The sequence below is a fragment of the Thamnophis elegans genome, chromosome 7 (assembly GCF_009769535.1).
Source record: "Thamnophis elegans isolate rThaEle1 chromosome 7, rThaEle1.pri, whole genome shotgun sequence".
Taxonomy (NCBI): Eukaryota; Metazoa; Chordata; class Lepidosauria; order Squamata; family Colubridae; genus Thamnophis; species Thamnophis elegans.
This window is the reverse complement of record NC_045547.1, coordinates 3,517,648-3,544,909: the sequence shown is the minus strand read 5'-3', so window position 1 is coordinate 3,544,909 and position 27,262 is coordinate 3,517,648. Positions and strand designations below refer to the sequence as shown.

The following is a 27,262-nucleotide window of genomic DNA, read 5'->3' as shown; positions in this document are numbered from 1 at the left end:
GGTCGGCCGTTTTTAAAACACAGGAGGGGAAAGGGGGGGGGGGGAAGAAGCGGGGAAAATCTGGGAAATAAAAAAAATCAGGTGTAATTTGCTTTACCTGGCTACCTGAGAGACCGCCTCGTGTCATTCACCTCCCAATGACCAATAAGATCGCACAGGTTGGGCCTCCTCCGGGTGCCGTTGACCGGACAATGTCGGCTGGTGGCTCCCCGTGGGAGGGCCTTCTCTGTAGCTGCACTGGCCTTGTGGAACGAGCTACCCGCAGAGATCCGGACCCTTACCACTCTCCCGGCCTTCCGTAAAGCCACCAAGACCTGGCTGTTCCGGCAGGGCTGGGGCTGTTGATTAATATCCAGCCCCACTTGATTGAATGGATGATATCTTATTTTTAATAATTGTATTTTTAATATTTTATATGTTTTTACTTTTGTTGTGAGCCGCCCAGAGTCCCAAGGGAGTGGGCAGCATAAAATCTTATTAAAGTTGAAAAGTTGAAAGCTTGGGAGAAAACCCGAAGCCCCCTTGGAATCGAAGATCAGCTGCTGACCAAATCATGACGTTCCCTATTTCACAGGAATCCATTTCTTGGACTTCAGAACATCATCATTTAATGACCCCCATAATCCCTTGTGGAGTGGAATCTGGGCAGCTGAATGGAGCTAGCAGGGTGTTTGAATGGCCGGATGCCACTCCTGTCACCAATGAGGAGTTTTGTTTAGCAGATATATTCTCATTGTGCCCAGAGAGAGAGATATCTGCCTCTACCCAGGATCGAACTCACACCTCTAGGCTACTGCACCATTCGTTTAGTAGACTTCAGGTGCCACAGACAAAATTTTCCTAGAAATACAGGCGGCCCTTTCAACTGTTCATTTAGTGATGGGACTTAGGACCGTGTTTCACAGTTACGACCTTTCCACATTCCGATAGCCATGGGATCAAAATTCAGAGGCTCGGCAACTGGTTCCTATTTATGACCGTTGCTGCGTCCCGACCTTCTGACAAGCCAAGTCAACGGGGCACCCAGGTTCACTTAACAACCGGCGGACTAACTTACCAACGGCACTGATTCGCTTAGCAACGGAGGCAGGGAAGGTCGCAAAAATGGGGCGATACTCACTTCACAAATGCCTCAGAAATTTTGGCCTCAATTGTGGTCATAAGCTGAGGACTACCTGCAACCAATTTTGAAACGCTGCATCTGGCAACCACGCGTGTCACATTCATGCATTTTCTTTGCCTCTCCAGTCGGAAATTGAGGTTTTAACACACGGTGGCAACTCAATAAACCAATTTTGTTAAAAAAATATAACGTCTTAAAAGGCAGCTCGTTTTGCCCAGCATGGAAGCAAATGTACGAACGGTAAACGCCAGGTCATTATACGGAGATGGATATACGGCGGCCTTTTTTTGTCTATCTCAGTTATCCATGGATTTACGTTTTAAATTCCAGCTGCTCGGCGGTTCAACCTGGCCCTCATAATTTGTCCGCTGATGGATTGTCAATAAGTTATTTACGAGCCACGTCACCGCCATGAAAACTATTCCAGCGGCTGTAAATCTCTTGTCGGATTTGAATGGGGTTTTTTCACACACGACACCTTTAATGAGAAGGATTCGATGCGGAGCAGGTGGAAGTCATTCTTGGCTACCTGGTAAGGCCACACCTGGAACCTGGCATGCATTTTTGGTCACCACGTTGCAAAAAAAGATTGAAAAAGGGGCAGAGAAGAAGAACTAAGATGATGAAAGGCCTGGAGGCTAAAACATATGAAGAACGGTTGCAGGAACTGGGCATGGCTTGTTTTAGAGAAAAGAAGGCCCAGGGGAGACATGATAGCAGCGTGCCAGTATTTAAGGGGCTGCCCCAAAGAAGAGGGGGTCAGTTTATTTCCCGAAGCACCTGAGGGCAGGACAAGAAACAATGGATGGAAACCAAGAGAGAAGCAACTTGGAATTAAGGAGAAACTTCCTAACAGTGAGGACAATAAACCAGCGGAACAGTTTGCCACCGGAAGTTATAAGTGTTCCAACACGGGAGGTTTTTAAGAAGAGACTGGACAGCCACTTGTCGGAATTGGTCTAAGGGTCTCCTGCTTGAGCAGGGGGCTGGACTAGAAGACCTCCAGTGTTGGGGCATCCACAACTTCTGGAGGCAAATTGTTCCACTGATTAATTGTTCTGTCAGGAAATTTCTCCTCCGTTCTAAGTTGCTTCTCTCCTTGATTAGTTTCCACCCATTGCTTCTTGTTCTGCCCTCAGGTGTCTTGGAGAATAGCTTGACTCCCTCTTCTTTGTGGCAGCCCCTGAGATATTGGAAGACTGCTATCATGTCTCCCCTGGTCCTTCTTTCTATTAAACTAGACATTCCCAGTTCCTGCAACCGTTCTTCGTATGTTTTAGCCTCCAGTCCCCTAATCCTCTTAGTTGCTCTTCTCTGCCCTCTTTCTAGAGTCTCCACATCTTTTCTACATCGTGGCGACCAAAACTGGATGCAGAATTCCAAGTGTGGCCTCAGCAAGGCCTTATAAAGTGGTATTCACACTTCACGTTGCCAAGGTTTAAGACCCCTGATCTTAGGTATTTTTGAAAGCGCATAATCTTGGGAAGACCCGTTCAACTTACCAGTAGCTGGGACTTCATGCGTTCCTCTTCAGCTGAAGCTCTCTCGCGCAAGACGGCCCTAGCCAAATGCTCGCTGGACGCAGCCCTCTCCCGGTCAAGGGCTTTAGCCACTTCATCTTGGACGGACGGTGGGTTTTGTTTTAATCTGCAAAAAGAGCAAAAGACAGAATATTGAATGGTTGGGTCAAAACAGGAGGTTTGCAAAAGGTGTTTGTACTGAAAAGGACCACAGATAGAAGCCAGGAATTTGCCAGAATTGATTGGCCTCTCATTTCAATCAATCAGGATAGAGCTGGAAGGGACCTTGGAGGTCTTCTAGCCCAACCCCTGCTTAGGGTCTACGACAACAACTGTCGACAATTCGCCCCGGGGGGGAGAACTCATGGCCAACTCACCTTGGCCAATGTCCCAGGAGAGGACTTGCCATGGGACAAGAGTTACAGTAATATCAAAGAAAGAGTGGAAAAGGATCATTAAAGAAAGGAGGGGCTGAATGAAATGTGAAGGACAAAACCTAAAACTCTTTTTCCCAATGACTTTAAACAATTCAATCGAATTGAATTATTGGCCCTCGTCAAGTTGTCCTGTGGCGAATTGGTCTTGGCAAGTTATACATGGAAAGTTGGAGATGGCTGTGGCGAGTTGTCCCCATCCCACCCTGCTCAAGTAGGAGACCCTCTACCATCAATGAATGTTACTTGTGGTCCTTGGTTTGAGGAGCAGATGATAGAATAACAGAGTTGGAGGGGACCTTGGAGATGTTCTAGTCCCCTGCTCAAGCAGGAAAGCCTATGCTATTTCAGACAAAATAGTTGTCCCGTCTCTTCTTGAAAGCCTCCAGTCTGGAGGCAATTTGTCCCACCATTTAATTGTCCTCACTGTCAAGAAATTTCTCCTTAGTTCTAGGTTGCTTCTCTCCTTGGTTAGTTTTCATCCATTGCTTCTTGTTCTATCCTCAGGTGCTTTGGAAAATAGGTTGACCCCCACCCCCCTTCTTTGGGGCAGCCCCTCAAATACTGGAAGGCTGCTATCATGTCTCCTCTGGTCCTCCTAGACTCTAAACTTTCTTCATATGTTTTAGCTCCTTTGAGGGGGAAAAAGAGGGGGAGAAGAATAGAACAGGAGGTGGAAGGAACCTTGGAGGCCATCTAGTCCAACCCCCTACTCAAGCAAATGACCCTATATGATTCCATACAAATGGCTGTCCAATCTCTTCTTAAACACCTCCAGTGATGAGGCACCCACGACTTCTGGTGGCAGGCTGTCCCACTGGTTCATTGTCCTCACTGTGGGAAGTTTCTCCTCAATTCCAGGTTGCTTCCCTCCTTGATTCGTTTCCATCCATTGTTTGGTCTCCTGCTTCTCCTCCTGGTGCTTGGGAGATTAATTTGATCCCCCTCTTCTTTGGGGCAGCCCCTCAAATACTGGAAGGCGGCTATCGTGTCTCCCTTAGTCCTTCTAAGGGACTAAGAGAGCCGAGGTGGCGCAGTGGTTAAATGCAGCACTGCAGGCTACTTCAGCTGACTGCTAGTTCTGCAGTTCGGCGGTTCAAATCTCACCGGCTCAGGGTTGACTCAGCCTTCCATCCTTCCGAGGTGGGCAAAATGAGGACCCGGATTGTTGTTGGGGGCAATATGCTGACTCTGTAAACCGCTTAGGGAGGGCTGAAAGCCCTATGAAGCGGTATATAAGTCTAGCTGCTATTGCTATTGCTATATGCTGACTCTGTAAACTGCTTAGAGAGGGCTGAAAGCCCTATGAAGCGGTATATAAGTCTAACTGCTATTGCTATTGCTGTATGCTGACTCTGTAAACTGCTTAGAGAGGGCTGAAAGCCCTATGAAGCGGTATATAAGTCTAGCTGCTATTGCTATTGCTATATGCTGACTCTGTAAACTGCTTAGAGAGGGCTGAAAGCCCTATGAAGCGGTATATAAGTCTAGCTGCTATTGCTATTGCTATTCTTTTCTCTAGAATGGCCATATCCGAATCCTGCAACCGTTCTTCGTATGTTTTAGTCTCCAGGCCTTTCATCCTCTTACTTTGCTCTTCTCGGCACTTTTTCCAAAGTCTTGTTCCAAATTTCAATGGAAGCAGCACTCTGAGACACAGAAGTACATTCCTCCCAGCTTGTGTCTCCTGATAAGGCCATAATGCGCCTCGAAGCTGCGGTAGAGACGTATAATTGCTGGTTTTTAACAGGCAAGAGCACTTCTAAGCATGAATGCCAGCCTTTATTATATGCATAAAGCTTCTAGTCTAGCAAGTAATGTGATTTCAACTTATCAGCACAGCACGCAGATATAATATCATTATGATTATAAAAATCCTATTTCCCAGAAAGATTAAATGCATTATTAATATTTCTTGGGTAGCTCGTAGTGTGTAATCTAAGCATAGAGCTATTCTTATTCCGGGCCACTCTTCTTCAAATAAGGTGATTTATCTGTCATATTTACCATCAAAGGTTTTAATTCACACATAACTTTAGGGGAGAGTTTGCTACTACTCGGAGATGATCATCGGGAGCCTCTCCTGACAGACGGGCAAAAGAGTCAGGGATGAAAACTGGCCAATCTAGAGGCTGAGCATCGATCAATCAATGCCAAAATCCCAGTTCTTGCAACGTATTTATTATTTTTATTTGTATGCCTCATTTTAATAAACAACTCAAGGGGGCGGGATGTACACAATCCACCATCCTCCTGTCCTCTTTTGTACACAACAACAACTGAGGAAGGGAGGAGGGGAGGATGAGGCACAGGAAAGGAAGGAAAGAAGGAAGGTGAGAAGGGAAGGAAGGAGAAAGAGAGAAAGGAGGAATGAAGAAGGGGAGGAAGAAATAGATGAGAAGGAAGGAAGATGAGAAAGTAGGAAAGGATGGAAGGAAGGAAAGGAGAAAGAGAGAATGAGGGATGAAGAAGGGAGGGAGAAAGAAATAGATGAGCAGAGGAAGGAAGGAAGGAAGGAAGGAAGGAAGGAAGGAAGTAAGTTGAGAAGGGAAGGAGAAAGAGAGAAATGAGGAATGAAGGAGGGAGGAGAAATAGATGAGGAGAAGGAAGGAAAGTGAGAAGGGAAAGAAGGGGAAGGAAGGAAGGAGAAAGAGCGAAATGAGGAATGAAGAAGGGAGAGAGAGAAAGAAATAGATGAGAGGGGAAGGAAGGAAGTTGAGAAGGGAAGGAGAAAGAGAGAAATGAGGAATGAAGGAGGAGGAAGAAATAATGAGAAGGAAGGAAGGTGAGAAGGGAAGAAGGAGAAAGAGAGAAATGAGGAATGAAGTAGGGAGGGAAAGGAATAGATGAGAGGGGAAGGATGGATGGATGGATGGATGGATGGATGGATGGATGGAAGGAAGGAAGGAAGGAAGGAAGATGAGAAGGGAAGGAAGGAGAAAGAGATAAATGAGGAATGAAGGAGGGAGGGAAAACGAAATAGATGAAAGGGGAAGGAAAGAAGGAAGGAAGGAAGGGATCAATTGGGGCTCAAAATCCCCATGCAATGGAAAACCAATGTGATCACACCCATAAGGCCTACCTATTTTAAGTCTAGATCCCATTTCACAACTTGCCAATTATGGACTTCAGCTCCCAGAATTCCTAGCCACAGCCATGTCAGCTGGGGAATTCTGGGTGCTGAAGGTCTTCCATTAGCAAGATGGGGGAGCCCTGGTGTTTATGTTACGCTATGCAATCGAGGAGAACATCCCTGGGTCTTGGCATCTTCTGCTCTGAAGGGGGAAAACTTGTCCCAACGACTGTATCTCCGTCTGCTTTATATTCTTTAATTCGCAAAAGGTGGAACGTTGGGATCCCATACACGAATTGGATTTATTTTTCATTTAAATCGGATTTTTTAAAAAATTTTTATCAAATTTATTTTAATCAAATGCTGTTGGAGTAAAAAAAAACATCTATCTGAGATAGTTTTCTATTAAGATACGTAAATAATTTAGTTTATTCTGCATGAAACGGAGCTTAGTTACGTAGCATGAGGCTGTATGTATTCTGCAATTATTTACATTTTTGGTCAACTCGTTCAATGAAATCCAGGCTCTGCAAGCTGAGATAACGTGCACCGCATTGATGCTTCCCACACAATTCCCAACCGTAACCATGAGATAAATCGTAAAACAAAGTTCAGGAATATTCCTTTTATCCCAGCGTTTTGCAAATCCGCGTGCGCTGCAAACTGCACGATTGTTTGGAGAGGAATGCATCTGTACCCCCACCAGGCTCTTAAGGAGGAAGGGCAAGCAGCTAAAATGAAAGTGAAACCTTCTCAGCAGCTTATAAATATAATATTAAGAGCACCTGTCATTCCAGATCCATCAGGGCAGCGGCTCTTAGCGAGCATCCACTCACCTGCTTCCACACGTCCTTCACCTTTGGTCTCCCTGCGGCATCCCCAGTGGTAGTTTTCCATTTTTTTTTACTACCGGTTCACTCGCGTATGCGCAGAAGCGTCCGAAGGGGGTGGGCACCGCCACGGCTACCAGTTCGCCCGACTTGGGTCAAACTGGGAACAATCCACCTCTGCAGCCGTCCCATTAAAGTCCCTCGGAGGGTCGGCGAGGTCAACCGCGAATCAGAGGAGGAGTCGCTGCTGACAGAGAGGACCGTTGCTCTTTAAAAATTATGATTTAAATCGAGTTGATTTAAATCAAGGCTTTTGACTAGTGATACAATATAATACAAGAGCAGAGTTGGAGGGGAGCTGGAGGTCTTCTAGTCCAACCCCCTGCCTAGGCAGGAAACCCTACACCATTTCAGACAAATGGCTATCCAACATCTTCTTAAAGGCTTCCAGTGTGGGGCATTCACAACTTCTGGAGGCAATTTCTGTTCCACTGATTACTTGTTCTCACTGTCAGGAAATTCCTCCTCAGTTCTAAGTTGCTTCTCTCCTTGATTAGTTTCACCCATTGCTTCTTGTCCTGCCCTCAGGTGCCTTGGAGAATAGTTTGACTCCCTCTTCTTTGGGGCAACCCCTGATATATTGGAAGACTGCTATCATGTCTCCCCTAGTCCTTCTTTTTCATTAAACTAGACATACCCAGTTCCTGCAACCGTTCTTCATAGGTTTTAGCCTCCATCCTCTTTGTTGCTCTTCTCGCATTCTTTCTAGCAGAGTTGGAAGGGACCTTGGAGGTCTTCTAGTCCAACCCTCCTGCTCAGGCAAGAAACGCTATACCATTTCAGACAAATGGCTGTCCAATCTCTTTTTTGAAAACTCTTTCCAGAGTCTCCACATCTTTTTAAACGTGATTTAAATCGACTTGATTGCCCATACGTAATCTGGAAAAAAAACTGGACCAAAAGGACCAAAATTCTCTTTTGAGAAATAAATAAATAAATAACCTGCCAGTCTAAGGCCCCTCAACTTTTGCACAAGGAGGAAGGGGGGGAGAAAAAAAACACGTATTAAATAGTAAAATACGCCGGCTTTGTGTATGTTCTCACACTGAGCGCAAGTCAACATCTGAAAAGACTCCTGCCGGCGAAAGACGATCAAACAAAACTCTTCAAACAAGGTCTGGAAACCGCGCCAGAGATTAAGGTTTCGACGCCCCATGCCTTGTGTACCCGGCCAAGGCATTTTCCGGAGAAAATCCTTCCAGCCAGAGTCGCATTACAAATATTCCCTCCACCCCCCGGGAACCTCCTTCTATTCCAGATGGATTAATCTTCATCCCTAAGGAAATGCTTAAGAGGAAGGAAGGAAGGAAGGAAGGAAGGAAGGAAGGAAGGAAGGAAGGAAGGAAGGAAGGAAGGAAGGCAGGCAATAACAAGCCAAATGGCCTCAGTCAATCCGAATAGAGCTGGAAGGGACCTTGGAGTCTTCTAGTCCAGCCCCCTGCTCAAGCAGGAAAACTTATCCCATTTCAGACAATTATGTATGTAATTAGAATGGAGCTAGAAGGGACCGTAGAGGTCTTCTAGTCCAGTCCCTGCCCCAGCAAGAGACTCTATCCCATTTAAGACAGCTAGCTGTCTAGTCTTTTTTAAAAACCTCCAGTGATGAAGCACCAACAACATCTGGTGGCAAGCTGTTCCACTGGTTAACTGTCCTCACTGTTAGGAGCGAGTCCTTCTCTTCATTAAATTAAAAATACCCAAATCTTCATATGTTTTCGTCTCCGGGCCTTTAATCATTTTAGTTGCTCTTCTCTGCACTTTTTCAAAATCTCTTTTTTTTCCCCCCCTAAAGTGGTGGTGACCAAACTGGATGCCGCATTCCAGATTGTGGCCTTACCAAGGCTTTAGAAAGCGGGTCCAATCCTTCACATGGAAGGAAGCTTCGATGTTCAGTAGAGCTTCCGAATGGAAACCAAAGGGGAGTTTTTTAAACCGAGTTTATTAAGCAGCATCTTCAATTACTCGAGCAGAAAGCTTAAATTATGCAGGCACGGACTAAATTGCATGGCAAAACGTCCCAGATCCTGTAGATTATTCCCATCACAATCCCACTGGCGACCCAATCAATGGTGCAGAAAGAGAAAAGGCTGAATGGACCACACACACACACACACACACACACACACACCACACAAACACACAAACACACCACACAGTGTTTCTCGTTGCAGAAAACGGGGATAATCCCCAAACCAGAAATGCCAGTACTGTGGATTGTTGATGAAGACAAAGAGCATCTGTTGGCTTCGCCTAAGCAGCCATTGCTGGAAAAGTTGGGTCATTTTTCAAGGAAGGCTCCAGCCACAACGGGCAGCATTCGAGCTGACAGGGCAATTCTGAAAAAGGCTAGGCAGGACAAAGGAAAGGTGTACTCAATTATCATGCAGAAGGGAAGTCAGAGCAAAGGTGATTTGCATTTTTATGAGAATGGGTTTTTGATCGATGTCTAGCTTAGAACAAAAATATTCTTGTACTTGCCCCAAGGCTATTTATCCTTCTTATAGCCTCAAAGTGCCCCTTATTAGATTTTTTCCTTTCCTCCTCCCCTCCTTCCTCCCCTCTCTTCCCCTCTTTCCTTCCTTCCTCTCTTCTCCTTCCTCTCTTCCTTCCTCCTCTCTCTCTCTCCTCTCTCTCCCGCTCCCTTTCTTCCATCCATGCATCCATCCATCCTTCCATCCATCCATCTTTCCATCTGTCCATCCATGCATCCTTCTATTCATCCATCCATGAATCCATCCATCCTTCCATCCATCCGTCCATCCATCCATCACTCCATCTATCCATCCATCCATCCATGTATCCATCCGTCCATCTATCCATTCGTCCATTCATCCACCCATATATCCATCCATCCATGTATCCATCTATCAATCCATCCATCCATGTATCCATCCGTCCATCCATCCATCTATCCATCCATCCATCCATCCTTCCATCTATCCATCCGTCCATGTATCCATCCATCCATCCATCCATCCATCCATCCATCCATCCATCCATCCATTCGTCCATCCATCCACCCATATATCCATCCATCCATGTATCCATCCATCCATCCATATATGCATCCTTCCATCCATCTATCCATCCATCCATCCTTCCATCTATCCATCCATCCATGTATCCATCCATCCATCCATCCATCTATCCATCCGTCCATCCATCCATCCTCCATCCATCCATCCATCCATCCTCCATCCATATCATCCATCCATATATCCAATCCTACATCCATCCATCCATGTAATCCATCCATCCATCAATCCTTCCATCTATCCACGGTCCATAACCATCCATCCATGTATCCATTCCATGTATCCATCCGTCCATCATCCTTCCATCCATCCCATCAATCCTTCCATCTATCCTTCCGCCATCCATCCATGTATCCATCGATCCATCCGTCCATCCACCATCCATCCATCCATCCATGTATCCATCCATCCATCAATCCTTCCATCTATCCAGCCGTCCATCACATCCATCCCATCCATCCAATTCCATCCATCCATCCATCTTCATGGGGGAACCTTACTCAGCCTTCCTTATGGTCCAACTTCCACAGCCATCCATTGTCAACGAGGAAAACCGTAGGCCTTGACTAGAGGCCCTTGGTTGGCCAGGTGAGGTCTCTGCTATTTAGGATGGTGCTAGTGAGCACGTTTCACTCAGGATGACCAATTCAGATGGCTGTTATCTGCACCCCCAGATACTTAATACTTGTGATACTTAATTGACACGGCAAGCTCAGGCTCAAAAGAGAACAAAGAGATCCCAAAGGCTGATTTGAAAATGAGCCTCATTCAAGATTTCATTCATAGCATTTCTCTTTTTCCCTTCGGTCAGCTCCCCGCAATGAATCTTTTGACGCTAAATCGGACATCGTCTCTCGCTTCTGAAACTGGACCGGCCCACGCGGGGGACCACGCCAGGAAGACTTTGCCAACTGGAAGGCGGCTGTGCGCCAAAGCCAGCAAACGCACTCGCAGTTCCCTGGAGCTTCGGTGAAAAGGGAGGCCCGTGCCGACGGCAGACTTCGCTTATTTGCATTGTGTAATTGTGGGGTTTGCGGGAGTTTAATGAAACGAACACAAGTCAACACTGCCCGAGACCACACACACACCCGTGAATCAACTTAAGAGAGCCGCTTTCTCCACCAGCGCATTTGATTGGCATTTAGTATGCACCGCTAGAAAGCTTACAATGTCTAAATCTCCAGCAAGGAACTTTACCGAACGCGTTAATGCCACAAATAAATAAATAGACACCTCGGGATTGTATGCAGGAACACAAATCCACAACCGGGCCTTTCATTTCAATGTAATACCTCAATTGGGATTCAAAGGCACACCCAGACACATGGACAAATACACACACACACACACACACACACACACCACCACCACCCACCACCACCACAGGGAGAAGTCATTGATATTCTGCCTCTACGGGTAGTCCTTGACTTAGGCACGCAATGGAGGCCAAAATCTTTATGTTGCTGAGTGAGACATTGGTTAATGAAGACATTTAATTGATTAATGTCTCACTCAGCAACATAAATTTTGGGTTCCGTTGTGGAGCCATGGTGGCGCAGTGGTTAGAATGCGGTACTGCAGGCTACTTCTGCCGACTGCCTGCAATTTGGCAGTTTGAATGTCACCAGGCTCAAGGGTGACTCAGCCTTCCGTCCTTCCAAGGTGGGTCAAGTGAGGACCTGGATTGTCGGGGGCACAAGATGCTGACTCTGCAAACTGCTTAGAGAGGGCTGGAAAGCCCTATGAAGTAATATATATGTTCTAATGCAAGGAAGGAAGGAAGGAAGGAAGGAAGGAACGAAGGAAGGAAGGAAGAAGAAGGAAGGAAGGAAGGAAGGGCCCTGGTAGTGCAGTGGAGCCATGGTGGCGCAGTGGTTAGAGTGCAGTACTGCAGGCTACTTCTGCCGACTGCCAGCTGCCTGCAATTTGGCAGTTCGAATCTCACCAGGCTCAAGGTTGACTCACAGCCTTCCGTCCTTCCAAGGTGGGTCAAATGAGGACCCAGATTGTCCGGGGCACAAGAGGCTGACTCTGTAAACCGCTTAGAGAGGGTGTACGAAGACTTGTGAAGAAAGAAGAGAACAACAATAAGGCCTCACGTATCCAACTATGATAACTTCAAGATTGGTGGACTTCAACTCCCAGAATTCCTCCTGCTGGCTGGAGAATTCTGGGAGTTGAAGTTGAATTCTGGGAGTTGAAGTCCACCAGTCTTAAAGTTGCCAACTTTGGAGACCTCTGATCTAGGCCCACCCTTCCAATCGGATGCCTCCCTGGCCTGAGCATCTAAATGCAGGGTCAGTCAGGTTATATTACCGATGGAGATGTTACGAAGTCCCCTTCCAATTTAGAAAAACGCTTGGCTTGGCTTATGGAAATATTCTTTTCTTCTCCTGAGAGGGGAAGCCTCTATCTCTCCCCCCCCCCTACCACCACCTCCCTCCTTCCACAAGTCAAACAGCTTGACGCAAGGCACAACCTGCTGGCATTATTATTGTGGCGAGATCCATCTATCTGCGCGAAGCCACCGTATATAAACACCGCTATGTAGGGCAATTTTCAATTTCCAGGCCCTTCAACCTCAGCTGGCATTCAAAGGTTTCGCCGGCAGGATTTCGTCGCCTCCCCGGTGCAAGCAGCCAACTGCACACCACCGCAAAAACACACACACAAACACACACACACACACACACACAGCAAATATCCATGCATAAAGCAGGTCATTCATAGCAAAAGGGGTGGGGGAGAAACCCACCAGTTGGAGAAAGGCCTCTCGCACTGCATGAGTGTTTGCCGTCTTGCAGTTTTTTCCAGAACCCACAACGCCAACTTTGCATCCAGACACCTAGAGCAAAATCGGGGCAGGAAATTGCTGAGAGAAATTAGCTTCTTTCGACCCTGGTAGGCCTGGTGACAAACAAGAGATTTTGGCTGGTGTGTTTGTGTGTGTGTGTGTGTGTGAGTGTCTGTCTGTCTAGGACAGTCATGTCAAACTCAATTTCATTGAGGGCCGCATCAGGGCTGTGGTTGACCTTAGGGGGGGGGCGTGGCCGACTGAGTGGGCATGGCCAGCTTAACGCCACTCCCCAAACTGCTGGCATCTTTCCTTTTTGCCTTGGGTAGGCCGGGCCGAAGTGATGTGGGGGCCTTACAATTTTCCAGGAGGGCCCCACAGGCCGGATCCAACCACGTCATTGGCCGGATCTGGCCCGCGGGTTGTTGAGTTCGACTCCCCCGGTTTAGGCCAACTCGCCACGGGAGAAGAGCTACACTAATGTCAAAGAAAGGGTGGGAGGGAATCATTAAAGGATGTCACGGGAGGGAAAGAAAGACATGTGAATAACCAAAATTAAAATAATGTTTAATTAATTTAAATAATTAAACTGAATTTCTGAATTGTCCTGGGGTGAGTTGGCCGCAATGAGTTCACCCATTACAAGCTGAGGAGTTTAGGAGATGCAGGAGTTAATTTGAAGACCATCCAAAAAACTAGATAGCTACAGGACCACCTACTCCCAATCTCTCTCTCTCTCTCTACACACACAAACACACACACACACACACACACACCACACACACACTATCTAGTCAACTAATGGTTAGCACTACATTTGTGCTAGGTTAAGTGTCCGGTCCCCCCTTCTTCGCTCGTTCAAAGACAACAGGCAGACAGACTTAAAAGGAAATAACTTTATCAGTCCTCAGCTCACGCTGGCTGCGAGCCCAAAATAAACATAAATAAAGTCTCTGGCAAGCAGATAACAGAATGCAAAACAAAGATCTCTTACGGCAAAACCAGGTGTACAGAAAGAAAGCCAATCACTTCTCCAAGTGTCTCTTTGAATCAGGGTTACAGAAAGCAAATCACTTATCCAAGTGCCTCTCACAAACAAACCACGACCGATGAACCATGAACCACGAACGAATGACGAACGTTAACTTCTGCAACCAGGGCGTGGCACCATCAGTCCTTTTATCTCCAGAAGACCACACTAACGAGCCCCAGCTGCATTGTTCTTCCTGCATCCCGACTCAACTCACAGCAAACTTCTGCTGAGTCACAACAGTTAAGTATCAATGGAATTCAAAACGGGTGGGAGTTAGCTCATTTATGGGAACGTAGCAGCTCTAGGCTGATGACTCATTTAACTCCACCAGCTTGACCATTGATGATGCTTAACCAACACACTTAAAAGAAAATGATATGGTTTGTGCTCAATCCAGTTGGAGAATCCTTTACAGGGGATGAGAAGGAGGGGAAACTACCATGATAGGCTGATTTTTCATTCACCCCAAAACAATTACCATGCTAATATTACCGTATTTTGCAGAGTATAAGACGCACCGGAGTATAAGGCGCACCATGGTTTTGAAGAGGCAATTTTTTTAGAAATGTAGGTAGGTAGATAGAGCGATAGAGAGGGAGGGAGGGAGGGAGAGAGAGATAGTAGGTAAGTAGGTAGAGGAATAGAGAGAAAGAGAGAGAGAGAAAGAAATACAGTAGATAGGTAGGGGGAGAGAGTAGTTAGGTAGGTAGGTAAGTAGATAAAGGGATAGAGAGAGAGAGAAATACAGTAGGTAGGTAGGGAGAGAGTAGTGTGTGTGTGTGTGTGTGTGTGTGTGTAGGTAGGTAGGAAGGTAGAGGGATAGAGAGAAAGAAAGAGAGAGAGAGAGTAGTTAGATAGGTAAGTAAATAGAGAGAAATAGAGAGAGGGTAGGGAGGGAGGGAGGGAGGGAGGGGGATATATATATATATATATAGAGAGAGAGAGAGAGAGAGAAAGAAAGAAAGAAAGAAAGAAGAAAGAAAGAAAGAAGAAAGACAGAAAGAAAGAAAGACAGACAGACAATAGATAGGTAGGGGGAGTGAGAGAGTAGGTAGGGAGGTACACTATATTGCCAAAAGTATTCGCTCCCCCATCCAAACAATCAGAATCAGGTGTTCCAATCACTTCCATGGCCACAGGTGTATAAAATCAGGTACCTAGGCATGCAGGCTGTTTTTACACACATTGGTGAAAGGATGGGTCGCTCTCGGGAGCTCAGTGAATCCCAGCTTGGAACTGTGATAGGATGCCACCTGTGCAGCAAATCCAGTCGTGAGATTTCCTCGCTCCTAAATATCCCACAGTCAGCTGTCAGCTGTATTATAAGAACGTGGAAGTGTTTGGGAACGACAGGAACTCAGCCACAAAGTGGTAGGCCACGTAAACTCGTCCAACATCAGTGTGTGACCTCACAATGCGCTTCTGGAAGAATGGTCAAAGATCCCCATCAACACCCTCCTGAACCTTGTGAACAGCCTTCCCAGAAGAGTTGAAGCTGTTACAGCTGCTAAGGGTGGACCGAGCTCATATTGAACCCTATGGATTAGGAATGGGATTGTCACTTATAGTAAGTTCATATGCGAGTAAAGGCAGGTGAACGAATACTTTTGGCAATATAGTGTAGGTAGGCAGATAAAGGGTTATCTCATCAATCAGTTAAAGAGCTTTCCAGAAGGGAAAAAAAAGCTTTTGCACTGCAAACCTCCCGAAAACGACCCGTTTTTCACAAAAATGAGCCCCCCCAAAAAAAAGGCATGAATAGCCTGGGGGGGGGGCTTGCAGAGTGCTCGGGGGGGGGGACAAAAACAAGCAAAAAAACAGCCCGTTTTTCACAAAAACGGGCCCGTTTTTTGTCAAAAAAATTGCATACATAGCCTTACAGAGGCTTATAGAGTGCTGCTGGGGGGACAAAAAATGGCCCATTTGCGCAATGGGAACAACACAACAGCATCCCCGAGACACGACATCATTAACCAGTCCGGTCATTACTCAAGAGTTATTTACTATTTCAATATGTTCACCACGTGAAGCAAACATGGATTGCACATAGATTTACCTGTCCGAGAAGCAAGAACCTACCGGGGGGGAAAGAGAAACATGTCCCGGAAGGGTTATATATTAAATTTTGTCGACGCGTGTCTCGGCAAATTTGCCACGTTTGATGATATAAGGGGGGGGGGGTCTCTGGGGGTCACGCAAGAGATTAGTATCCTATCGAGCTTTCCCGTAAAAAAGGTATGAAGCTCCTTGTGATTAAGTGGGAGATCAAACCCCCTTTATGCGTGGCAATGATGTAGAGCAGCTGTTTCGGTGTTCTTGATATCCATCCCATCTGGCCTGCCATTGTCTTTTGAAATGGCTCCTTGGTGGAGAGCTGCAGCGACAGGAGCTCTCGCGGATGAGATCGTCGCATCAAGCGGGACGCAACCGTTGCAGAAATCGTTTGCCGTAAAAGCAACAAAGATGATTAGGGGGCTGGAGGCTAAAACATAGGAAGAACGGTTGCAGGAATCGGGTATGTTTAGTTTAATGAAGAGAAGGACTAGGGGGAGACATGATAGCATCTTCCAATCTCTCAGGGGCTGCCCCAAAGAAGAGGGAGTCAAACTATTCTCCAAGGCACCTGAGGGCAGGACAAGAAGCAATGGGTGGAAACTAATCAAGGAGAGAAGCAACTTAGAACTGAGGAGGAATTTCCTGACAGTGAGAACAATTAATCAGTGGAACAACTTGTCTCCAGAAGTTGTGAATGCCCCAACACTGGAAGGTTTTAAGAAGATGTTGGACAAGCATTTGTCTGAAGTGTGAAGGGTTTCCTGCCTAGGCAGGGGGTTGGACTAGAAGATCTCCAAGGTCCCTTCCAACTCTGTTTTATTCTATCCATGTAGGATACTGCGTCCAGTTCTGGTCACCATACATCGGAACAGATTTTGAGACCCTGGAAAGATTGCAGAGAAGAGCAACAAAGATGAAGCTGTAACATGATGAATGATTGACAGGTATGTCGTATAACAAAGAGAAGGACCAGGGGAGACATAATAGCAGCCTTCCAATATTTGAGGGGCTGCCACAAAGAGGGAGTCAACCTATTCCCCAAAGCATCAGAAGGCAGAACAAGAAGTAATGGGTGGAAACTAATCAGAGAGAAGCAACTTAGAACTAAGGAGAAATTTCCTGACAGTGAGAACAATTAACCAGTGGAACAAGTTGCCTCCAGAAGTTGTGAATGCTCCAACACTGGAGGTTTTTAAGAAGAGACTGAACAACAATTTATCCACAATGGTGCAGGGTCTCCGGCACAAGCAGGGGGTTGGACTGGAAGATCTCTAAGGTTCCCTTCCAGCTGAAGAACTCTAGATATTCTTGTCCAAATATATTGGAAAGACACCAAGTTGTGGACGGTTGAACCAAGAAGCCAACTCACACTCATTTTCTTTTCAAAACGTAAGAAAAGAACCGTATCGAGATAGAGTTGTTTGTATAACGAGCGTGCAACACGCCGAATCCTCAATCTTCCATGACATTCTGGTTATACCGTGTATGTAAACAGCTTCCCACTCCCGGCCTGGTTTTATCTATGTTTGTTTTAAAGGCTTTTGGAAATTGTTGTGATGTAATTTACACCAGATAATATTTCACTAATTGCTTCATTACTAATCATAGCAAAACGGCTTCTAATAATTTGCACGGTTTCTCGAGTCAAGCACAGATTTTATCAAGGAGTCAAAAACCCGCCTCGGAAGGCATACAGTTCGCCCTCCAGCGGGTGTAAAATTCCACAGTCCTACATTAAAGTGTGATTTAGTTATCCATGGTTTATTGATTAAACCATAATTGGCTGAGTTTATACAAATGAGAAGGAACGTGGTGGCTCAGGGGCTAAGACTCTGAGATTGTCGATCGGAAAGGTCAGCTGTTCGGTGGTTCGAATCCCTGGCGCCGCGTAACGGAGTGAGCTCCCGTGACTTGTCCCAGCTTTTGCCAACCTAGCGGTTCGAAAGCAGGTAAAAAGTGCAAGTAGAAAATAGGAACCACCTTTGGTGGGAAGGGAACAGCGTTCTGTGAGCCTTCGGCATTTAGTCATGCCGGCCACATGACCACGGAGACGTCTTCGGACAGCGCTGGCTCTTCGGCTTTGAAACGGAGATGAGCACCGCCCCCTGGAGTCAGGAACGACTAGCACCTTTGCCTTTATATATGTTAGATGTGAAATGACAGCTAAAGTAATCTTATGGCTGAATGCAAAACCTTGGCTGAGAATTGTCTACTTTTAAATTCTTGGCAGCATTTAGTAAAATTGAAGGGTTATGTATTCAGTAGCCCTTGACTTACAACCATAATTGAGGCTCAGATTTATGTTATTAAGTGAGACATTTGTTAAGTGAGTTTGCCCCATTTTACAGTCTTTCTTGCCAAAGAGTAACATGTCTCTCCATACGTGTTTTGGATAAGGCCAAATTATTTTCCTGTGACATGGCGCACACACACAAACAAACACAAAGAGACATAAAAAAAAACCTCACAAAGGAAGATAAATTGATGATTTCCACGGAATGCCCTTTTACTAACAGCTGTAGCCAGATGCTGCTGCCAAGATGCATTTTTTAACGCAGATTTAGCGTTTACGGGAATTTTCTCCCCAAATGGGTGTGGACGTCCAAAAAACACCAGAAAAGACAGGGGGTCAAAGTATATCATCTAGCAAAAGAGGGATGAAATGTTGGGAGATATGCAGGCCGGACGCTTCCAGAACAAGCTCATTATTTGGGGCTGTTAGCGGGAGGTGCTCTGAAGGCAGGAGAAATAAATCCATTTCCTGGAAGAGGGTCCCTGCCCAAGCGGAGGCCTGAAGAGCAGGGGGTGTGCCCTCTTGCCAAGTGGATGCCCTCTGTTGGGACCCAAATGATGGAAGGAGATGGGGAGGGCAGGGTGGGAGGGAGAGATGCCAAAAATGGGATCCTTGCCGGAGAATGCACCGAAAGAGGGGCAAGCCATATTTATCATTTCATGTTAAGCCATTTTAGTCGTTCATTCATTTATTACATTTCTATGCCATGCAGATTCTGGATAATTATTCCATCCTCTTGCCTGGGAAGGGCTACAGCAAGAGAAATATATATAATATACCACTTTACAGTGCTTTTACAGCCCCCTCTAAGCAGTTTACGGAGTCAGCCTCGTGCCCCCAACAATCTGGCTCCTCATTTGACCCACCTCGGAAGGCTGAGTCAACCTTGAGCCTGGTGAGATTCGAACTGCCAAATTGCAGGCAGCTGGCACGCAGCAGAAGTAGCCTGCAGTACTGCCCTCTAACCACTGCGCCACCGCGGCTCTTATATAAACGATAAATGGTAAAACAATTGCAGTTGCAGTAGGAAATAATGTGAATTACAATGGAAATCAGTCTATCTGCCTGTCTGTCTATTTATCTTCTGTCTATCCATCCATCCACTATCCATCCATTCATCCATTGCCTGTCTGTCTCTATCTCTCATCTATCTATCTATCTATCTATCTATCTATCTATCTATCTATCATCTATCTATCTATCTATCATCTATCATCTATCTATCATCTATCTATCCATCATCTATCCATCCATCCATCATCTATCTTTCTAATCTATATCTATCTATCTCTATCTATATCTATCTATCTATCTATCTATCTATCTATCTACTATCTACCTACCTACCTACCTACCTACCTACCTACCTACCTACCTACCTACCTACCTATGTATCTAGTCTGTCCTGCTATCTAGTCCCTATCATTCCATCTATCCATCCATTCTTCCTGTCTGTCTGCCTGTTTATCTATCCACCCATCCATTCATGTATCCATCCACATCCATCATCTATCAATCAATCAATCAATCTGAACAGCTGCCAATCTCTCCAGAAGTGGATCTGAGCAGAACTGTTGTGGCCCACCACAGAGCTGGCAGCAGATTCGGACAGTGAGGAGTTGGGGAGGAACCTGGGCCAGTCCTGGAGTCTGGGGAAGGCTCTGATGAGGGCTCTGCGTCAGAGGCAGAGAGGGGGCCAGGGCCAAATGCCAGTTATCAGCTGCTTTCGGAGTCAGACATCAGTGAGGCAGAAGAACAGCTAGAGCCTGTTCCCAGTGTGCGCATGCGCAGAGTGGCCAGACGAAGGGAACAGCTAAAGAACAGGGGTCGACTTGGGAGTGAGGCCACAGGTGGACGATGAACGGCCCCTCCCAGAGGGAATAAAATGGGTGCGAATGGGTAGTTGAGTTCGCAGGAGACTATTCGTTCACTCCTGCATTCTTGCCAAGCATTGCAGGGTCGGAAAGATATGGATTAAAAAACACCAAGTCCAATCAAAACATGTGGCTATCCATAATAAATGTGTGCTGCTTATATGAATCCACCATTCCTTCACACTTACCTTTGTGTGTATTATTAGTAGTATAAAGAAATCATTGCCAAAATCAACAAGTTCAAGAACTATATAGGGGCACATAATGCATGGAAAAAGGGACGTGGTGGCTCAGTGGCTAAAACGCTGAGCTTGTCAATCAGAAAGGTCTGCAGTTTGGCGGTTCGAATCCCTAGCGCCACGTAATGGAGTGAGCTCCCTGTACGTGTCCCAGCTTCTGCCAACCTAGCAGCTCGAAAGCAGGTAAAATGCAAGTAGAAAAATAGGAACCACCTTTGGTGGAAAGGTAGCAGCGTCCCGTGTGCCTTCGGCGTTGAGTCATGCCAGCCACATGACCACGGAGACGTCTTCAGACAGCGCTGGCTCTTCGGCTTTGAAACGAAGATGAACACTGCCCCCTAGAGTCAGGAACGACTAGCACAGATGTGCGAGACAAATCTTTGCCTTTACCTTAATGCATGGAAAATTTATCACACTACAAAAAAGTCTTTCTTAAAAGTCCTACTGCATCTGTCTAAACTAAATTTGAACGGCAAGGTTAAAAATAAAATATAATTAAATGCTCAGAAAAGATTGCTTCATGGATTTTTTTTTTCTTTTGCCCCCGGTGGATGTGCTCCTTGTTCAAGAATTTGGTACACATTTCAGCTCTGGAAATCCAATATTCTACGGAGGCCGACAGCCGGGACCTCGGTAGTGAGTTCATCAATATCATAATCACTATAATAAAAACCGCTGAATTATCTTCCCCCTTTTGATTTCCCAGCCCATCGCAATCTTCCTCCGCCTGCCATTTAAACGGTGAATTTGTAAATTCACAGAAGACTTGGACCACCCGTTTCGCCACCCACCCAACTTAAGCGTGAGGTTCGGCTGCCCAAGAGTAATGTTGCTATGCACAGCCGATTGGGATGGTTTTTCCAAGCTGGCATGCTCTGGGTGGTCGGGGGTACAAATCCCAGGCGTTTTGGGGTTCCTCAGGGTGGTAAGGCTGCTGGACAAACGGCAGCCAGAGATTGGGCATATCAGCCCATCACAAAGATTGGCGGAGACTTGAATTTCTCACTTCTTCCAAAGTATTTTAATGAAGTTAGGACAATGAATCAGTGAACAATATCAACAATTAACTGCCTCCAGAAGTTGGGATGCTCCAACATTGGAAAATGTTAAGATGATGTTGGATAAACCATTGTCTGAAGGTGTAGGGTTTTGCTAAGCAGGGGGTGGACTAGAAGACCTCCAGGGTCCCTTCCAACTCTGTTATTCTATTCCTATTCCTATTCAATTCTTTCATTCCATTATTCTATTCTCTATTCTCTTCTTCATTCCATTATTGTATCTCTATTCTATTCTATTCTTTCATTCTCTATTCTATTCTCTATTCTTCATTCCATTATTATATCTCTATTCTATTCTATTCTTTCATTCTCTATTCTATTCTCTATTCTATTCTTCATTCCATTATTATATCTCTACTCTATTCTATTCTATTTTATTCTATTCTTTCATTCCATTATTCTATTCTCTATTCTTTTTCATTCCATTATTATATCTCTATTCTATTCTATCTTTCTTCTCTTCTTCATTCCATTATTATATCACTATTCTATTCTTTCATTTATTCTATTCTCTATTCTCTTCTTCATCCATTATATATCTTATTTATTATTCTTTCATTCTCTATTCTATTCTCTACATTCCATTATTATATCTCTATTCTATTCTTTCATTCCATTATTCTATTCTCGATTCTATCTCTCTTCTCTTCTTCATTCCATTATTATATTTCTATTCTATTTTATTCTTTCATTCTCTATTCTATTCTTCATTCCATTATTATATCTCTATTCTATTCTATCTTTCATTCCATTATTCTATTCTCTAGTCTATCTGTCTTCTTCATTCCATTATTGTATCTATTCTATTCTATTCTATTCTATTCTTTCTATTCTATTCTAAAGCTGCTTGTAATTTTCATCACACAATATGATTCTACCCCTAGAGCCCAGCAAAAATCAATTCTTTTTAAAAAAAGAACATTTTTTAAAAAAAATCATGCTTAGGCACAACTGACTCATATTTATGACGGTTGCAGTGTCCTGGGGGGGTGTCACGTGATCCCCTTTTGCGACCTTCTGACAAGCAAAGTCAAGGGGAGGAGCCAGATTCACTTAACAACCGGGTTAGTAATTTAATGACTGCAGGGATTCACTTAAGAACGGTGGCAAGGAAGATTGCAAAATGGGGCAAACCTCACTTAGCAAATGTTTCCCTTAGCAACAGAAAGTTTGGGTTTAATTGAGGTCGTAAGTCGAGAACTACCTGTAAATGGTTTATAAACTACTTTAGGGAAAATTAAGAATCTCCAGAAGGACAAGTTTTATTACACTGGTTGGTGTTCCTCCAGCCCTTGGAGAAGGGGGGGGGGGAGGTTTATTTAAGTTTAAAACTTTTTTTTTAATTTGGAAATGAGCAGTGAAAGGGCAATTAAATGTTGATCCGGCAATGGTTTTAAATGGATTAAGGGGCCAGATGGCCTGGAAGCAGGACTTTGGAAAAAGTTGTAAGGATAATTCTTGTTGTTTGTTTAAAAAAAAACCTATTAAAATATGTATGAAGATCTGAGTTTTAAGGGTAAGAAATCCTCCTTCAGGGAAATGTTCTGGATGAGAGGACAGAGACAGAGAGAGAGAGAGAGAAATCACGGGAAGAGGAGTTCTTGAAAGGCGGTTACTAGAGGCAACCAGGAAGAATTAAAGATTATTTATTTATTTTATTAATATTTTAATTTCTAAACTGCCCGTCTCCCTCAGAGGGAGGCTGATAATTAAAGGAGGACTCCCACTCATACAGAATTGGGGGGGGGAATACTTTCACTCTGGAAGAATTTAAGGAGGCACCCAGTTCTTATTCCTTACAACCCGTGATGGTGAACCACAGCGCCACAGGTGACAGCCGTTTCTGTGGGCACACACACCATCGCCAGCTGCTCCAGATGTGCACATGGGTACCAGGCAGCTGGTCTTCACGGCTGTCAGAGCATCAGAAAACGGCTCGAAAAACGGACAAAAAACAGGCTGGTTTTGGAGCATTTTTCCAGGCTGTTTTTCAGCTGTTTTCAGGCTCCTTTTGGGCCAAAAATGGCCTGAAAAACCATCAGAAAACGGGCTGGAAAAATGATCCAAAATGCCCAAAAAACAGGCATGCGCGTGCCTGAAGCCAAAGACCATGCGCACCAGCCAGGCTCACCATCACAGCCTTAGACCACCAAATAATAAAAATGGGCTTTAAAAGAAGAGAGGACGCAGCTGAAAAATCAGTCCGTTTTCAGATATGGATTCGAAGCGAAAAAATACAGCTAGTCCTCGACTTACGACCACAATACAGCCCAATGTATCGGTTGCTAAGTGAGACGGTTGTTAAGTGAGTTTCTCTCCCTTTATGACTTTTCTTGCCACCGTTGTTAAGCGAATCACTGCAGTTGTTAAGTTAGTAACATGGTTAAGTGAATCTTGGTTTCCCCCATGGTCAGGAGCAGGGGTGAAATGCTACCGGTTCGCCTGAATCAATAGTTAAAAAAATGCCATCAGTTCGGGCAAACCGGTAGTTCTGACGATCAGTTGTGTGACAATCAGCTGTGTTGCGTGATTTATATTTGCTAGAATGCAGGAAATCCTCTGGGCACAATGAGAATACATCTGATGAACAAAACTCTGCATTGGCAACAGGAAGGGCGTCTGGCCATTAAAACACTCTGGTAGCTCCATTCAGTTGCCCAAACTCCACCCCGCAAGGGATTATGGGGTTGTTAAGTGGAGATTGATGATCACTGTTGCGATGGGGCGCACAGTTGGGGGCTCCTTCCATGTCCCCAGCAGCAGCTGCAGTTAAGGACAGGAGCTCAAACTCATCCCAAAGCAGCTCTCAGATCTCAAACGCGGGATTGCTAACCTCCTGCCCAGCGTTCCAAACATTCGAGCCCCCATGCTCTTCATTGCGACAGTCGTAAGTATGAAAACTGGTCATTTTTTTCCAGTGCTATTCCAGTCACTAAAGTGTTGTAACTCGAGGATCCCTGCAGTTAAAAGGGACACACAAATCACAATAAACCAGAAGTTAAGTGGATCTTAACTCAGAAAAGGGACTTGGAACATTTTCTTATCTTAGATTTACCAAAGAGATGTGTTAAAACTTGTGAAGGAATTCTTGACAAAAGCAAAAAATAAAGAAGGAATCGGATTTTGGGAGTCGTTAATCTCAAACGAATAATCAAGACCCCTAAAACTAAAATATACAAAGTGGGCTCATTTGATGGAGGTTAAACTCTTTATGATCTCTTTTTTCCACACCTTTTAATGCGTTGTTTCTTCTTTTAAAAAAAACTGAGACGAATGCTGAGTCTTTAAAGATTTCTTCATGGATAAGATGTGGAAACAAGAGTGTTTTGTTATAATTTTAGAAAAAACGATCAGCTATGATGTTGTAATTGAGAGGAGATGAAGAGAAGATAAATTAATTTGTGGGAGATCGTTTGGGGATTAATATTTCCATTTGTTGTTTCCTCGAGCTCTTATGGAAATTTTTCTTGATTAAGTCTGAATGATGAGGGTTTAAAGATTGGTTCATAGATGCGAGATAAGACGTGGGAAAAGGCTCGGCTTTTGTATAATGAGCAAGAATTATGAAACGGATGTAATTGTTTAAAGTTAGAATATACTGTATAGTGTTATTTCTGATCGCTCTTAATGAACTTTTGCTGATTAAGATTGAAAGTGGAGGTTTTATTATTTGTCAATATATAAAAGATTTGATATGGGATGAAAAGAATTTTGGTTGAAATATTAGAGAAGGTGCTAAGCCTGTGATGGCTAACCTTTTTGTAGTCGTGCACACATCCATAATGCAATGCCTGCGTGACCCACCCGTGTGCACCCCGCGCATGTGGGGGGGGTCCCTCGTGCCCCATTCTGGAAGGCCTTCTGCATCAAGCTAGAAGCCAAAACGGGGTGCGGGGAGCCACACGTCCCAAAATGCAATGTAAGCGCTCCCATGCATGCGCCCTGCCCCTGTGCATACGCCCTGTCCCCCACGCATGTGTCTCCCGCATGCACCATGCCCCGCGCATGCGCAGCAGAGACCCAAAGACCAGCTGGCGAGGGGCGCTCGCATGCAAGATGAGCTGGGCTGGGGAGACGTCGTATCGCCGTGACTTCATCCCCGCCCTCTCTTCTGTTCTTTTTCTTTCATTTAGAATATGTAGACGGTGGGGAAGCTGCAACGGGCGTAAGTTCTGAAAAATGGTCATAAGTCGATTTTTTCCACTGCCGTTGTAACTTAGAACGGTTATTAAACAAACTGCTCTAAACCGAGGACCATCTCTTTATGTTTATAGAGTGAAAGAATTATTTCCTTTCTCCCCTTCAGGGACATTATCCAAGAGGAAGCGTGCGTCATCACTTAAAGCCCCTATTCCCCATTCCAAAGCCCGCATTATCGGTACGGTGTCTAAAGTCCTGAGCAGCCGCCGGTTTAAAACGCATTGGCAAATCCAGCATCCCTGATTACAATGTTTTTATATGTTTCTACGTGGATCATTGGCTATAATGATAATAAAGGAAGTTCTTATTACATTCCGGTTCTTTAATGCAATTAAATGAAACAGGCAAATCTCCTTATTTTATGGCTCTGCTTTTACGAGGCTTCGCACTCAGGAAGCTCAGGAACGAGAAGCAGATGTCAATGGGTGGGTTTATCTGTGAAGCAGCTTTCACGAGGGAGTGAACGTTGTCACCTCCGTAACAACCTCAGCGTTGAGATCAATGCCTTCCATTTTAAAGTCACCAGGGAGGAATGTTCAAAAAACTGTCAGGCTCCAAAAATCAAGAAAGACATGTTTGATCCTTCCAAGGAGGTATCTCTTGTCCTTCGCCTTAAGATGGAATCTTGCCAAAGTAAAGCATGCTAACACTGCCATTAAGCATATATGGGCAGTCCCTAGACTTGCAACCATTCATTTGGTGACTGTTCGAAGTCACAATGGCCATGAAAACAGTGCCTTACGATTGATTTTTTTCACTCTTACGACTGTTGCAGCATCCCTGCGGTCGTGAGATCCAAAAGTGGGAGACTTGGCAAAAACATTGACGACGGCTGAAGTCCTGGGGTCACCTGATGATCTCCTTTTGCGACCTTCCGACAAGCAACGTCAACGGGGAAGACAGAGTTCACTTAACCACCATGTTTACTGACATAACAACTGCAATGACTCGCTTAACAAGTGTGACAAAAAAGGTCGTAAAATGGGGCAAACCCCACGTAACTATCTCACTTAGCAATGGGAATTTAGGGCTCCACTTTGGTTGTAAGTCGAGGGCTCCTTGTATTCTGGGAACTGTTAGGGAGGTGTCATCCTCATGCTCTTTCTCTCACACAAATTATCTGAGCTCTCTTGTCTCTTGCTCCTCTGGAATGCAGCTCCTCCCTGTTGGGAATCCAGGCCGCATTCCATCACATACATATTGTGTGCGTCAGAAAAAAACTCAGTGTCTTGTAGAAAACCCACCAACCCGCAAATTACACTGAGTGGGCTTGAGTGAACCATGCGACACCCTCTTTTTGTTCCTATCGTGCTATGGACGCAACATGTGGTCACGGTTTCAGACAATGTCAGTACGCTGCACTATGGAAAGAGCATCTTCCCTCCCCCCCCTTCCCCAAAAAAATTCATATCTGGTGAAATGCGCATTCTGTTAAATATTCACAAGAATCAAGAGTAACATTTACCAACTGTCGAAAGAATCTCGCAATGCCAAATACGCAGCAGTCGTGGATAACACAACAAATAAGCCCATCCAAGTAATTTAGAAATTCCAAGTTTATATAGTTGCAGCCCCAAAGCAAATGAGTAGTATTGCTCAAGAAACAGAGACTAACGTTGTACATATTGCAAAGTATTTTTG

At 45.0% G+C, this 27,262-nt stretch overlaps 1 protein-coding gene across 1 annotated transcript in view; it reads right to left on the bottom strand.

Moving 5' to 3' along the window:
- Positions 1–27,262, bottom strand: part of CHCHD3 (coiled-coil-helix-coiled-coil-helix domain containing 3) — a 167,496-nt gene that overhangs the window by 95,042 nt on the left and 45,192 nt on the right. The window contains exon 4 of the mRNA XM_032220540.1: positions 2,626–2,770. Coding sequence (XP_032076431.1) covers positions 2,626–2,770 — 145 coding nt within the window. The remainder of the gene's footprint in view (positions 1–2,625; positions 2,771–27,262) is intronic.